We start from the raw sequence: 16,453 nt of genomic DNA on the forward strand, positions 1-16,453 counted from the left end.
CTGAATGGTTTAGTGGTTTTCCCTACGTTCTTCAATTTAAGCCGAAATTTTGCAACAAGAAGCTCATGATCTGAGCTACAGTCAGCTCCAGGTCTTGTTTTTACTGACTGTATAGAGCTTCTCCATCTTTGGCTGCAAAGGACATAATCTGATTTCGATATTGACCATCTGGTGATGTCCATGTGTAGAGTCGCCTCTTGTGCTGTTGGAAAAGAGTGTTTGCTATGATCAGCATGTTCCCTTGGCAAAACTCTATTAGCCTTTGTCCTGCTTCATTTTGTACACCAAGGCCATGCTTGCCTGTTATCCCGGTGATTTCTTGACTTCCTACTTTGGCATTCCAATCCCCTATGATGAAAAGGACATCTTTTTTTAGTGTTAGTTCTAGATACTGTAGGTCCTCAGCTTCTTCGGCCTCGGTGGTTGGGGCATAGACTTGAATTACTGTGATGTTGAATGGTTTGCCTTGGATTCGTACTGAGATCATTCTATCGTTTTTGAGATTGTACCCCAGCACTGCTTTTCCCACCCTTTTATTGACTAGGAGTGCTACTCCATTTCTTCTAAGAGATTCTTGCCCACAGTAGTAGATATAATGGTCACCTGAATTAAATTCGCTCATACTTGTCCATTTTAGTTTGCTGATTCCCAAGATGTTGATGTTCAATCTTGCCATCTCATGTTTGACCACCTCCAGCTTCCCTTGATTCATTGATCTGACATTCCAGGTTCCTAAACAATATTGTTCTTTACAGCATCGGACTTTCTTTTCACCACCAGACACATCCACAGCTGAGTGTCCTTTCGGGTTTGGCCCAGCCGCTTCACTCTTTCTGGCACTACTTGGAAATTCCCTCTGCCCTTCCCCAGTAGTATATTGGACACCTTCTGACCTGAGGGGCTCATCTTCCGGCGTCATATCTTCTGGCCTTGTGATACGTTCCATGGGGTTTTCTTGGCAAGAATACTGGAGTGGGTTGCCATTTCCTTCTCCAGTGGATCACATTTTGTCAGAACTCTCCGCCATGACCTGTCCGTCTTGGGTGGCCCTGCACGGCATAGCTTATGGCTTCACTGAGTTACGCAAGTCCCTTCGCCACAACAAGGCAGTGATCCGTGAAGGGGAGGTTCTAGTAAGGACTCTTAAATAGAAAGGCGTGCAATTTTAATTTTAACCTAGATGCTGTACTTGATTTGGTGCTGGCCTTCTGGGCTACCTGAATAGCATGCCCTTGACACGGGGTCCTTCTCTTTAATCTCATGTATGTAGAAATAGGATGTGATGAGAGTGACCTGTCCCTATTGGCTTCACATATTCCAGCACTAAACTTACCTTGTATTTCAAGAAGTTATCAAAATAAACTTTAGCTCTATTTAAATCATGCCTGAATTGTACTCTAAAGACAAAGCGTATTTTAAAAAATACCTTTATGCATTTATTTAGAGGATGACTTTTTCCCCTCCTTCCCTGGCTTTTATCTGCCTGTAGTATGAAAAGAAACAAACACACAACTGCTTTGAGGGCTGAGTCATTTCTGATTTGTGTATGGATAAACTTCTAAAGCATCACATGTACACTTACCCAAGTAAGATGTGATCCCTTAAAAGTAGTTTAAAATATTCCAGTTGTGTTTGGGGTGATAGCGGCAATATCAGTACTAGCCAATCAGCTCTGCATGCATCCAACTTTTACTGTAATCGGACAACCAATTTTCCTAGAGCTTGTTCCACAAAACTGAATGTCCAATTAGTAGGGGCCAGGGGTGGGTGGGAGACAAATTTTGGCTGGCTTGGTATAGCTAACCCAAAATGTGTAATTGACATCGACCTTGCTCCTCACCAAAGTGCAGAGTTTTAACTGCTACTGGTTGATGAGAAAACTCTCGGGAAAAGACCCTGATGCTGGGAAAGACTGAACGCAAGAGGAGAAGGGGACAGCAGAGGATGAGATGGCTAGATAGCATCACCGATGCAATGAATATGAACTCGAGCACGCTCCGGGAGAGAGCGCAGGACAGGAAGGCCTGGCGTGCTATGGTCCATGGGGTCACGAAGAGTCGGACACGACTGAACCACTGAACAACAAAAGTTGATGTTTAGCTGCATTTGGAAGCAGCCAGGTGTCTGCTTGAGAATACCTCAGGACAGAGGCTCATCCCTGTAATTGCACTGAGCTTTGAGAACACTACAGCAGTGAGACTCTCCCATTTACCTTCAAAGCCAAGCACCATGTCAGATACAAGCTCCTACTTCTCATTTGTAGTGCCCACCCCAGTTACGTGTTCACTGGTGAACACATGTATAGATCTCTAGCCCCCAGCTCAAGTGCAAATTGCACCTTATTCTAGATGTGTTATTTGAAGCTCACAACGATTTGGGTTGTACTCATTAGTCTAAAAGGGCCTGAAATTTATAGATCACTAGTTTCCCACATGGCATGTTTTTGAATGTCCTGAGCCTGTAAGCACATTTTAAATAAATAGTTTGTTTTTGTTTTTATCACTTTTCATATTTTAAATGTTTTTATGTATTTTATTGCTGTAAGCCACCTTCGAAGGGCTTCTGCCCTGAAAGGCAGCCAAGAAATATTTTAAATTAAATAAAAAATATATCTGTACTTCAAACCTAAACACGACTGATTTTTCACAGGGTCAAGTCTGGTGGCTAGAAAATATGCCCCCCCCCCCCCGAATACTAAGATCTGGTTTGCACATGTCACTAACCCATGGTTAACCCAGTTTGTTGCCCAACCCAGCTTTTTCTGACAATTGAACCATGGTTTGCTTTCTATTTTTTCAATAACCCTGTTCACACATAATGACAACCCATGGGTTGTTGGCTTAATCCACAAATTGTCCACCAGCTGATGAAGCATGGTGTGGCTTCCTTTCCTTCACCACCCTTGCTATTTCCAAGCCCATATCCCAGGAGCCCTTGCAACTCCAAAGAGCAGGCAACTGCTGACAAGGCTTCACCACATCAGCAATCTCTTCACTGTGCCCTACAGACCTGTAATCTTCAACTGTTTGCAGGAATGTCCGTGCTGTCCTGTGGAAATCCCTGCCCCTGCCTCCCAATTTTTCTACACTGCTTGTAACCATGCAGTAAGCATAGTCTAGTGTTTAGTCAAACACAAAAACATCAGTTGTCACCGTATTCTTTGCAGTTCAGGCTGGAAGGAGCCACCAAACTAGACTATGCTTACAGGGAGCCACTTAATACCCCACACCCTCTCAGTGTTGTGTGGTGTCTACCCATGGAGAAAAACCTCCCACACCTACCATCCCTGCCTCCAAATCAGCATACCCTATTAAGCTCACAGCTGCAAGTTCGTTCATCTTCTGTCCCCCTCCCCGCAGTCTTCCATATCATTCTTTCCACTACCTCCCCTCTAGGCTATCTGTACAAAGCATCTTATTTTATGGTGGGTCCTGGTCTTCAACAGACCACAAACTTCCCTCTCTGTCCCATGTTCTTCTTTCCCATGCAAAGCGCTTTTATTGACAGGCTCCTGCTGGATGACTAAAAATGCCTAACACTGTGCATAGTGGTGATGTGGGGGGAAAGCGAGAGGCAGACAAACCCTAAATTGCCTGCCAGTCTCCTTCCAAGATACCTTGTCTGACCCAACACTTCCTCCACTCAAATCTGCTTATTCTCTGGACCCACCTTTATATTTGTTATTGGTGGTTTTTCACCCAACACACCCACACCTCCTTCCCTTCCCTTCCCTTCCCTATAGCTGCCTGATTTTTTTTTTTCTTATGTGGATTTCAGACATCTATGTCCAATAAATGACACAGCAGTCAAGCTTTAAGCTACAGATTTTTACTGATTTGTAATTCAGGTTACATAGTAGACAAGTTTTTTAGTTAGTATGGAGTTAGTAATATATTTATAGTGCGGCAATGCACGGTGAGGGGAACCAGAAAAGTAAGGGAAGGCAGGGATTCTTGGGTATAAACTAGCACGGGACATCCAGGTACAGTTGGTGAATGTGACAAGGGCTGCCAGTTTGTACAGAAACACAAATTACTTAAATCACAAATGATGTCTGGGTAATGTTCCCAAAGAAAGTCAGCTATAGCTGCACATATTGCTCTGGCTTCACCCTGTGACATTGTTTCTGAGTGCAGGTTCAGCCAGGTACAGTTCATTAAGCACTCACCATTTCCTGGAAAATTTCACAAGCTGTGGATTTGCTGACACCAAAGGTGGTGCTGAGCTAAAGCTGAAGGCAAGTTTGTAAAGTGTCAAGGCAAGCTTTTTTTCTTTTTCTTTTTTAATGAAATGGTGAAACACGGGTCCAATTTAGTCAGCTATGATCTCAAAGGTTGCTTGTGACATCCAGAAACTGTTGTGGAAGCAAACATCATCCCATTCGTCTAGTTCTAGCATCAACAGCCACACTATTTCTGTCTGCAGCCAGCACTAGAAGCACGTGCTGGAGAGATCAGTTCCTCCGTCATGGTGAATCTTGCCAAAGCCGCTCCGACCCCTTTCCACAGCAGAGAGCATTCTCAGGTGCATTCTTCTAAAGTGGTGCCTGATGCCACTGAACTGCTCTCTTGCGAAGCACAGTAATTAACCCTCTGCAGCACCAACTGCATTCAGAGTGATGCCTTATTGCTTCCACAGCTACTTTCCAGAAACATACGCGCCATCAGTAATGCTCCTCTAGAGTCATGATTCTCTACAATGCACTGTAGAATTATAGATTGCAGCCATGAGCACAGCACTGTCAGCCATACTTGTTTTTCAGACTTCGAAATCTGAGCAGTGAGCTACAGTCCCTGAGAGGGCTGGCGTATTTACAGCAAAAACTGCAGAATAGCTTGTGAAGAAGTGAGCAAGCTAGCACTAGAGGAAGGCTGGAGGAGGAGCAATGGAGAGCTAACTGTCGGAGGGGAAAGTTGTAAAAGAAAGCGAGGAAAGGGAGAGAGGCTTGAGAAGCGGAAGGATGGTGCATATTCTCCATTTGCCTAACTTTCCAAATTTGCATCAACAGTAAGGGCACTTTTTTCAACATTATCTGCAAGCACTTATCCTTTCCTCACAGCAGAACTACAAAGCAGAGTTCCCACTTTAAGAAAAGCTACTCACCCTTATGACCACCTCTTAAAGTCAGCATAAACACGGTCTGAACACCACACTCTCAAGCCTAAGGATAGGTGCTATGGTAATTGCATCTTTTCATCACAGCTGCTCTGCACTCATTTTGATATAAGTATCCACAAAAGAATCTGTATAGACCCTCAAACACCCACTGATGTTGGAAAGGGGAGAGGGTTGGAAGCACAGAGGGTTTGGGGGAGGGGAGAAGTGCAGCGACTAACAGAAATGGCATAATTCACATGACCCACCACCCCTGTTCAGCAACCACACATGAACACTCATTTTTTCCTCAGGCATCTGACTTTTCTATGAAGAGAGGCAATAATCCATGCCTGCAGTAGCACCATTGCCCTTTTCTCTTTTAAAACCTAACATGAAAAGCTCTTTGTTCCTCATCTCCTAAACCTTCTATTGCAACTTTGTTGCACACTCCTTGAGAAAAGTGTCCCTGAGACAAACACCCCTCACTGCAGGAAATGCTAGGAACTCCTAGAACAGCATGGTTTATGGTTCAACACCTGAGTGCTTGTTGTGGGTAGTAATCCCTTTGAACTTCTTCAATCCATGCAATTTTTTCCTATACTGTGCAGTGCTGACATTTGCTAAAAAAAACCATGTGAACACCATATTGTGGTGCTCTGTAGGGCCTGCTATGCATAGGGACTGTCCAGAGATCTATGAATACGTCCAATTCAACATCAGTCCAAGAGTACATAAGACTCTGGCTTTCTTGTGTCCTGCTTGCCTGAGAATGTGCCTGTGGTACCCGAGAGGCTTATGAAACTTGTGAGATGGTACCACCGGTGCAGAAGGGTGAGGCAGAGTTGTCCTTCTCCTCCATTCTGGACTCTGGAGCATGGAGATTGCCCAGCCCATGGTAGGCCAGTGCAAAATGAGGTAGCAGCCAATTCCTAGAAATGGCTACAGAGAAGACCAGGCAGCAGCAGGTGCAGAGCAAGTGTTTCTCCCACCTTTACCCATGGCCTGAAGAGTTGGAACATAGGAAGCTGCCTTATACTGAGTCGGACCATTGGTCCATCTAGCCCAGTATCGTCGACACTGACTGGCAGCGGCTCTCCAGGGTTTCAGGCAGGATTCTTTCCTCACCCTACCTGGAGAAACGGGGGATCAAACCTGGGACCTTCTGCATGCAAAGCAGGTGCTCTATCACACTGAGCTACGGCCCCTCCCCGAGTTAGACTTCTCCAAATGCTTTCTTTTCTAATCAGAAAAGGCATCTCAAGGCATGGGAGTTTTCAACTGAAGGGGCAATTCTTTGTTGAAAATTGCAAATTTGTTGTTCTAGGATATTCTAAATGGCAAACACAACTAAGCTGGGACAGCACAGCCAGTTCATCAAGGATGTTAATGGTGATAAAAGCAATGTTCTTGTGCAAAGTAAACTTGAAAAAGAATCCTGACATTTTCATGGGAAGCTACAAATTGCAGGCAGGCAGGCAGAAGTAACAAATGCCATTACTGCTTTTGCTAGGCAGACTTTAGTGTCCCTATAAGCATGGGAAAAGGGCTACCAATATCGTGCAGCAGCACTTACAGCAGTCGGATTTTTATCGCTCTTGCCTGCCACCTCCGTTGCCTGAAAAACAACCCATGATCCTGGGTGTGGACATAACAACAGCCCGTGGTATCAACAACCCAGAATTCACAACCCAACAAGAAGCCATGGGTTCTCTTTGTGGGTTGTTCATGGTTAACAAGCCATAGTTAACCCATAGTCCCAGCTTCAAGATGTAAGAACCCACAATTCAACAATGCATGGGTTAAGCCATGGACTGTTGTTACATGTGAACAGGGTCAATCCCTGTGTTGTTTGTTTCCGTCCTTCACCTGTTCCCCCCTGTATCCTAAATAGATTTGTGATGCTGTAGTATTGGCATATAGGGGTTGTTTTTTTTACTGCTCTTGCCCACCACCACTGTATCACATGTAGGAACAACCCAGAGTTCACAACCCAACAAAAAACTATGGGTAGTATCCAATGTTAGTCCTACATAGAGTAGACCATTGATATGAATGATATTTACATTGGTCATGACTAACTTAAGTTTCACTCATGTCAATGGGTCTACTCTACGTAGGATTAATATTGGGTACTACCCCTGGATTGTTTGTAGTTAACAAACCATGGTTTGTTAGCACAGCCAGGTTCGTACATCAGAACCCAGAATTCAACAACTTATGGGTTAAATAAACCATTGGATGGCATGTGTAAACCAGGTCATACACTGAAACGCGCCATGATTACTCTCACCAACTTGAGTCTTAATGTTACCTGAGAACACCAGAATTTTTTCTTGTCTTTTTATTTAGAATACTTTTAGAAGTAGTTTTAAGGTAATGGTAAATAAACTGTCAGCCGAGATGAAGATTAAAATATTTAGTACATGGAAAAGTACAAATTCTGAATTCCTAAAACCTGGAAAAAATAACTCCATTTCACATTTTAATATTTAAAAGCATGAAGCTGAATACACTAGAATAAACAGACCTCATAATCCTGAAGTAGATGACAGACATAAAACAGATAAGCACCTGCATGAAGAAAATTGAAATCCCATAGAAATCACTCCACTTGGCAATGTATTCATGTGTAATTGCCCATCATTCAATTGCTAAAAATAGCATGTGGCAAAGTTAGCAACTGGCTAACTAACTTTGGCTACCACATGGTTTAGATTTTAAACATTCTCCACCAGGCTGTTGTAAACTGGACCTATGAATCCAACTGTAGGGCTGGTCAAATATGACAACTACATTTATTTCAGCACCAATGAGGTATTTAGCACTTTCTAATAACTATTCTCTTTTTTTATACTTGATAAAGCTGTATATTGGTTATCTGTCTTAACTAGCACAGATAGAAAAAATATTTAAAATAGATTTTCAATAGGTTCTCTATATTTGCTAAGATGTTCACTCCAGTTCTTTGTGCATGAAATGATGTTCAGTAAGAAACGTTATTTATAAAAACTGTGAAGGTTAGAAAGGACAGCACAAGTAGTGGCAGCAGTAGATATCAAGTCAAGCCAGTCTGCCTTGCCTCCCAATCTGCCTTTACGGGACAATCTAATTTCAATTTATAGGCATATTTGTGAGAGGTAGGCTGTACACACAACATTGAGAAATGTCAAAGAATTGGCTTCTTTTTTTTAGTACAACACTAATCCCAATAACTGTTGCTGGTATATCTGTTTGCAATGCTGTGATAACTTCACAGTTTGACACAACTGACAACAGACTCCATCATCAGCCCTTAATTGCTACCACACTATGTTTACATCAGGCTAAAAAAATTGGGTTAAAAAAATTAAAATAATTGTTTTAATTATTGTTCTTAACACAGCAAAAGTTGCTATTTGAAAGATTCACATTAAAGAAGGAACTATTCTACCTAGATATTCAAGCAGAAGATTAGAAGTGTGCCACAAAGTTTCCACCACGGTCTTCAACCTCTTATTTAAGTCTTGATAAACTATTTGCAAGGCACCCAGAACATAAGGAAAGGCCATTTCATTTACAAATGACAATAAATGCTGGTTAAAAAAGACAACAGCCAGAACCAAGGAAACGAGTATAACTGCCAGAGGGCTTAAAGACCAGAAAAATTCTTTAGATTGTCTATTCTTTTCACAGCCATGGCTGCATACTTTTCCTTTTGAAATCAACTTTATTTTGGGAATAAGAATCTTGTTGATCTGACTAATTTCACTTTTGGCCCACACATCTTTCAGCACCTGCCCTATTCGAGGGTAGATTTCAACAGGCTTAGTATCTGGTAATGGTTTTTGCCTCAAAGCTTTAACACGCTGACGGATATCCTCAACCTTTTCCAGAAAAAGAAGGGGAGACTCCTCCTCCTGAATGGATATATTCAGTGACATTAACTCAAGTTGCTCTTCTCGTATTCCCTTCATCTTTTCAATGAGAGGTTCATATTCTGCCACTATCTGTATGTTTACTTCATCCAAAGCTGCAAGTAAAGCTTGTTTTTTATGATCAAGTGCATCATTCAGTCTCTTAAAATATTGCAGCACAGTTTTTTTATCCTCCTGAATAATATTCTCACAGTGAGCTTTCTGTATCTCCAGGTTTTCAATAAGCAAACATATTTCACTCCGGTGTTTATCTGTCAACTGCTCAAGAAGTTTGCCAGGAGTTGCCTTTTCTTTCATGTAGGCACTCTGAAGGTCATCTATAGGATGGCCATTGTGTTTTCCTATTGTAAGACAATGGCCACACACTAATTTTCTGTCTAGAAGACAGTAAACATTTAGTGGCTGTCTATAATGTTCACTACATGTAGCGACATCTGGATGATCCTCTTGCTGATACTTTTCAATTATAGCTTTTAATGCAAAGTTTACAGGCAAAGAGTCTGTACCAGATGGAGGAATTTCAACAATGCTTCTACAGTTGGGACACTTCAGTGGAAGCCTTAATGGTCTCCATACGGAAAAGTTGCTTGACAACTGAAGAACACTTTCCAAACAGTTTCTACAAAATGTATGCGAACATGGCAGTACACGAGGGTCGTCAAATATACTATAGCAAATAGAACATGTTAGTTCCTCTTCAAAATGATGCATTTCCTAAAAATAAAAAGAAACATTTATAAAATTGAAATAGAGAGACTTGTAAAAAGAATACTTTAAAGGATTTTAAGCCTGTTTAATGAAACTAGTTTTAATTACATGTCTGTCTTAACAGAGTGGAGTTTAAATAAATTGTACACAAATCTTTTTTTATAATGCAAGTAGGCCAAGATCTAGTTATATGCTGCTAGCTCTCACTTCGCCTATAAAATTCTATATTGTCAAGCTACAAAGGAGCTATACAAACCTTTGAAATTACACAACCTCCTAATAAAGCAAATAATAGGTTTATGGCAACGACTCAAACATGAGCCATATGACTAGATAAGACATAAACAGCACTGATTTAAGTAAGGATGAGGCATCACTCAACAACTCATACAAGTGGCACTATTTCTATTGGATTAATTCCATAGGTTTTGTGGATTAAACTTACTTAGATCCAACTACCCAGATAAGCAAAAGTATACTGAAGATCAGCTATGCAAGGGATACTTAAAATATTTCCTCATAAACAATAGGTATATTATCATAAGAAAAACTGGTTGCTTTAATAGAGAGGAATATGTGTGATATGGCAGCATGAAGTTCCTGAATGCACTTGTTTGTAATTCCATCATATTTTTTTTAGAATTCTAAAATATATAGTGCAATATCCAATGGGGCCATTGAGCAAGCAGGCCTGACCGCTTGCACAATGGAGATTTAACACTTCCTATACAAAGCTCTGAAACAAGCTGAAACACTTGTTTCTGAATCGGGCCAGGTTGGAAGAGCTCCTTTATGCAAGCTTCGCTGACCTGCCCCATTCCAGGAACTAGTGTTTCTGCTCATTTATGGTTGCTCACAGAAGCACTAACTTTCCATTGCACCAGTGTTGGGTCTCGCTTGTGGAACAGAATTGGTAGGGGGTGTAGTACCCCGTTAGATACTGCACATAGGATTTTATTTATTCCAATGCATTTTCTGCATAAGGTAGTGGAAAATGCAACAATATGATCAGCAATGCAAGGAAACAAAAAGATGTAGTACTACTTTCCCTTTCCATGCCTTTAAAATCAAGATTATTTGAGGGTTTCATAGGGCAATCTGATCACAGAAAATTCAAGAAGCTGGATTCAGATTTAAGTGCATGCAACTGCGCTGGCAGAAATGGAATTCCCTGCTGCATTCTCCCCACAGCATCCCCCTGAAAATGTTACACAGAAGTATGAAAAAAAATTGCTGAATGGGATGAGCTGTTTCAAGGAAGGAGGGGTCCCCGAAAATTGGGCAGAAGCATCTTCTGTGAGCAGAGCCATTCTGTCCATGGAACACAGATTCTGGATCCAACGCACTTTCCAGCGTCTATCACATTCACAAGCAAACTGTGTGCGAATGAAATATGTCAATTACCTGTGGCATCAACATTATACAAATTACCCATGCTTGATTAACAAGTTGTTTGGTCATTTGCTTGGCACAATGGTCTGACTTAAAAGGACATTAAAGAATGTATTTAATTTGAACTGAAACACTACAGCGTTTTATAAGGACCAACATTTTTTTATTAGGCCAGCTAATTACACCCGATGCTTTTAGGTTTCATATAATTTGTCTTTAGGAAGGGGCTTCTTTTCCCTACATTAAAAATAAACTTTTTGCTACCTTAACATGTTGGCTTTATCTTTGCTTTGAAAACTCATTCCCAAAGAAGAGTTCTGTGTAAGTTTAGAGCATCCATTTCCAAAGTGTGTATCATGCAGGAACTGCTAGCGTGCCACAAGAATGAATTAAAGGCTCCTGTGAAGTAGGGATGGCGGAGGATTTCTCCCCGAAACTTCAGGGGGTCGAGCACCAACGTGTTCGGCCCCCTGAACAAGTTTCGGGGAGAAATTCTCCGCACCCCCCCCCGCACGGGACTTACCTTTGGCGAATGCCCCTCCCGGCGGCGGGTCCCGGCAGCGGTTCGTCGGGTCTTCGTCAGGGGCGGGGGCGGCAGCCGATCTTTCAACCGGCTGCCGCCGCCGCCATTGCAATAAAAAAAAAAAAAACGCCCCCGTGATAGGCTACGTGACGATTAACGTAGCCTATCACAGCTAGATTTGCAAAGTCAGCCGTGATAGGCTACGTAAATCGTCACTTAGCCTATCACGGGTGACTTAAAAAAAAAAAAGCGCGTACGGATAATGGCGGCCCCCATAGGGAGCCGCCATTCCCGTTCCTTATTTGGTCGCTGTAGTCTACGTAAACATTTACGTAGACTACAGTGACCAAATAAGGAACGCGAATGGCGGCTCCCTATGGGGGCCGCCATTAGCGTACGCGGTTTTTTTTTTTAAAGTCACCCGTGATAGGCTACATGACGATTAACGTAGCCTATCACGGCTGACTTTGCAGATCTAGCCATGATAGGCTACGTTAATCGTCACGTAGCCTATCACGGGGGCGTTTTTTTAAAAAAAAACAACTTTTGAGTTCGCGGCTGGGCGAGGCGAGGCGCCTTCTCCCCGGCCTGAATTTCGGCCGGGCGAGGCGAGGCGCCTCCCCCCGCCCGGCCTGAACTTCGCGGGGGGAGCAACGAAGCGCCTCCCCCCCACCGCGGAAAATCTTCGAGGACAGGTAAGTGACTTTCGTCCACCCCTACTGTGAAGTCAACTACATACCTACACAGAAAAGAGCCACATGGACTCTGCGATCCATCTCGCTTCCCTCTAATCAATTTCTGCCATACTGGATGTGACTGGACCATTCAATTACTCCTGATTCAGAGATACAGTAGAGGAGGAGGCTGCCTGCTGCCTCTCTTTCTCAGTCACTGCCCTGGGCTTGCCTCTTTTCAAATGAGGTGGCACACCCTGATCAGTGATTCCTGCAAAGACATGAGGGGTGGGCTCCTCTGAGGGTGAGCAGTTTTTAACCTTACATTCTCTAAAAGTAAGCCTGATTTGGGTACAAGCATGGAACATGGAAAAGTGCTTTAGAACTTACAGGTTTTTATGAAAACAAAAAAATTATATGAATGCGCTTTTACATTTATATGAATGCGCTCAGCTTTTACTATATGTGCTGAGCCAAAACCCTTCGCTCTTTCTAAGAAATGAATTCATTCGAAAGACATAAATGAAACTGAATGTTAGACATGCCAGTAACAGTCCTGTCACAGGTCATAACTACTGAATAACTCAAGAACCTTCGACACTACCTAGAAACAACATTGTTCCCATTACACAGAAATATACTGGTAATGTCCTCATGCAACAGATATTTCAAATGTTACTTAATTGATCTACAAAACCAGATAGGGATGGTTTTAAATGCTTCCTCCTGTCCACAGAATATACTGCTATCACAAAGCCACAGAATAATAACAGCATATGTAAATAAATAAATACAAATAGGGAGGCCTGTGAGGAATTATAAGGTGAGGAGAAAAATGATTGAGAAACCCCCATCCCCATCCTCTATAGTACCATAGCAGGAGATTGTTGTGCTCTAACAACTAGATCCACCAACCATGTAGAAACCATTATGTTGGGTTGGATCCAGATTTAGGTATTTGCAACTCCAGCCCTCTAAAAAAGCTGCACAGGGAGTCAGGGGACCCTGCTGAATAGGGTGAGCTGTGATGATGGTGGTGGGGAGATCCTTGAAAATAGGGTGGAGCCAGGCACCTTCCATGGGTGGAGCCCTTCCATTCACAGAAGGCAGTTCCTGGATCCAACCCAATGTTTGTGGGTGCCCAACTCGCAGACACAGCACCACCAAGCTTGATATTAGAAGGGAATGATTATCTAGTACTCAGTTACATAGAAACCATCCCCAAACTCCCTATTTGCTACCTGTTTTCCATGCCAGATGCCACTCACACCATATGTATAGAACATTTCTACAGGTTCACTTGATAACAAGGTTTCTCTGTAGACAAGATTTCTCTGGTGGAAACCAAAGTAACTGTCCCCATAATTAGTTCTCATATGTGCTAGAAGTGCTAGAGTTTACAATTATATTATTCTAGAATGTTCCAATTTGGAGAACTGCTGCAATTTTTAGTTACCATGGTCAGGATCCCTAAGCAAATCCAAGGTACTGCCCATGCTGGGCGTTATTTTTTTTCATTGAACAGTAGGCCCCATGCACCCAACCATATCAAAATCTTTTGAAACTCACCTCAGTTTCAAAAAAAGCTTGGTATGTATCACAGAGGGCTCTTGTTCAGGAAACATAGGCCCAAAGCCCCTGTAGGCAAACAGAATTAGTTGCATGGTGCTTTGGATCCTTTGTATACCACTTATTCACATGAGCAGGAAGCTCAAAGCAGATTACAAATCTATATAATCTCCCATAAGTAGTTTCCTTCAGTTATAAAAAACATTTTATTCTACATGTATCAGAAAGTTCACAAAATATCTGTGGATAGATATAATCAGAATGAACGAAGCAAACAGTAGAATTGCAAAGCCTTACAATTCTTTTAAAATATAATCGTTATCATGATGGTACCAGAAAATAAGGGATGCAACATGGATGTGTTGGACTAGCTTCTATTTGTTTAATGAAGGAGTATAAATAAGAAGTTAGTAACTATTTCTTGAGCAGCAGATTCAGAATGCCTATAATTGTAGTTTATTCACCACAGGCTGATCCTGCTTGAGATTAAGTAAAAGACCTGGTATTCAGAGAAAGCTTTCCCTCCAACCCCTAGTTCTTTGCCACTTTTTTTTACCAGAGTAATTATGTATCTGTAAAAATGGACTTCACCTCAGTAAGCTTTACTTTTCAATCACTAATCTTTCTCTGCAAGTAAAACAGAGACCTCCATTCACACGATATGCTTCCAACATCTGCTTGCTTTTAAAAAATTAAGACCTACATTAGTGCCTGAACATTTTGTTAGAAATCACAAAATAATGTAGAATTACTCCTCTGGGAATTCTCCTGCACAAGTCATCTTAAAATACATAGGAATTGCCATGGATGAAGATTGCACTGTAAAGATTCCCAGTGAATTTTGCCCTTGGCCTTTTAAAGAATGACAGCTTCTTTATCACATACTCATCTAGGAAGCTATTCCAGTTTACCAAGAGCTGAAACTGAACAGATAACAAACCAGGTTTAAGTCAGTAAAAGATTGCCAAACTTATTTAACTCAGGGTGCAATCCTATGCATGTTTAGACAGAAAAAAAAAATCCTACAACTCCCAGTATTCCAATACTAGGAGTTGTAGGACTTTTTTTTCCTGTGTAAATGTGCATAGGATTGCACCCTCAAGCTTCTTTTAGAGCGCAATCCTATGCATGTTTAGACAGAGAAAAGGCCTAGCTGGGGCATGCTGGGAGTTGTAGGCCTTTTCTTCTGTCTAAACTTGCATAGGACTGCACCCTTAATTACCCAGTATATGTCAAATATCTAGAAGTCCAGTTCTGTAGAAAAGCCTATATGTAACAAGAAGTGAGTTACCATATGAGAAAATATAAAGCCCATTCCTAACAGGGCCGGAACTCTCCCCATAGATGAGAAGGAGAAGCCAGTTTCCTTCCCTTTGAGTCATTTTAAATATTTTGGATTTTCAGTCAAACCCTGATGAGTCCTGCAGTATTTATTGACACATGTCGTTGAAAGGGTATGAGTGTGATCCACCTACACGTAATTGAATTAATCCCAAAATAATATAGAGGGAGTTAAGAAGTTTAACGAAGGGCAGGCATCAGTTTGAGTTGCACATGCTACAGATCTCCATTTCTCTAGTCAGCTAATCCCACAGTGAGAACTGGGGCTGATTTGATACAAGGAGCTGGAGGGTCATGACGTGAGGGCAGTCACCAGACGTAGTATTTATACATAGTGAAGGGGAAGCACAAGAAATTAGCTATTTTTAACGAACCCCCAATAAATCATCAGCAAGAACTGGACTACAAACAACCTCTGCCTTTGGGCTCTCTTGCTCTTAGTGTACAAACCAGTTGGGTAGGCAGCCGTTTTGGTCCAGGACGGGGCGGGGGGGACCAAAAGGGCACAGCGAGTAAAGTAATCCCAACTGAAATAACACAAAATAAGGTCTTGGTGGTCACACTGCTGCTCTCATTTCCCCTTCCCAAGAGGAGTTACCCTTAGTATTGCCCTGTTTGTATTCTTACAGAAACAGAAGCACTTCGCAAGCCACCTCCCCACCCTACGCCGGCCAAAACACCTGGGGGACGGGGCAGCGACTATGACAACGACCCGCCACGCCTTAAGAGGCTCTCTTCAAGGCACTCTCTAATATCTCTCTCTCATACACATACATGCACACGCATCTCACTAACACCTCGCCGTATAGGCTCACCTCGGTCGCCCGCCGCGCTCCAGCAAAGCCAGCGGCTCACTCGTCCGTTATTCCTCTCAACGGCCTCGGCCGGGGCCCCAACCGGCGCTCCTAACCCCTTCTTTCCTCCTCCTCCAATCAGAGTAATCGAGAAGTGGGAAAGGAAGCGACCCGGGCACCTCGGTGCTGCGCATGTGCGTAGAGAAGCCTACAGCCCCGAGCCAATCAGGCGCTTCAGAACTTTCAATTCAAAAGTAAACGGAACAGTGGAGGAGGGGAGCTTAAAGAGTACTACGGTCCACTCAATCGAAGACTGCCGTTAACGGTTCCTGGGGTGGGCGGGGTTAGGTAGTACTCCGTGTATACTGCTCTCTTATGCCCCTTTCCGTTTTCAAGAGATTTACTTTTCCATCAACGGCTTTCAGCGAAATTTGAACAAAA

The 16,453-nt window shown here is 42.5% G+C and overlaps 1 protein-coding gene across 6 annotated transcripts; it reads right to left on the bottom strand.

Annotated features, from left to right (window-relative positions):
- Window positions 1-3,815: 3,815 nt before the first annotated feature.
- Window positions 3,816-16,152, bottom strand: TRIM59 (tripartite motif containing 59). Of its 6 annotated transcripts, XM_084847400.1 has the most exons (4): window positions 16,034-16,152; window positions 13,878-13,946; window positions 12,374-12,579; window positions 7,413-9,725 (listed from the first exon to the last, which is right to left on the bottom strand). In XM_084847400.1, exon 4 carries the CDS (start codon window positions 9,720-9,722, stop codon window positions 8,502-8,504), a length of 1,221 nt encoding a protein of 406 aa, XP_084703526.1. In that variant the 5' UTR covers window positions 9,723-9,725; window positions 12,374-12,579; window positions 13,878-13,946; window positions 16,034-16,152; the 3' UTR covers window positions 7,413-8,501. The 6 variants fall into 6 exon arrangements, with proteins under 6 accessions (XP_084703524.1, XP_084703526.1, XP_084703523.1 ...); XM_084847397.1 differs by lacking the exon at window positions 13,878-13,946 and having other exon boundaries at window positions 12,378-12,579; XM_084847401.1 differs by lacking the exon at window positions 13,878-13,946.
- Between the last annotated feature and the right edge of the window lie 301 nt (window positions 16,153-16,453).

The sequence above is a fragment of the Heloderma suspectum genome, chromosome 3 (assembly GCF_057233095.1).
Source record: "Heloderma suspectum isolate Gila_16-S chromosome 3, 16-S_ref, whole genome shotgun sequence".
NCBI classification, from domain to species: domain Eukaryota; kingdom Metazoa; phylum Chordata; class Lepidosauria; order Squamata; family Helodermatidae; genus Heloderma; species Heloderma suspectum.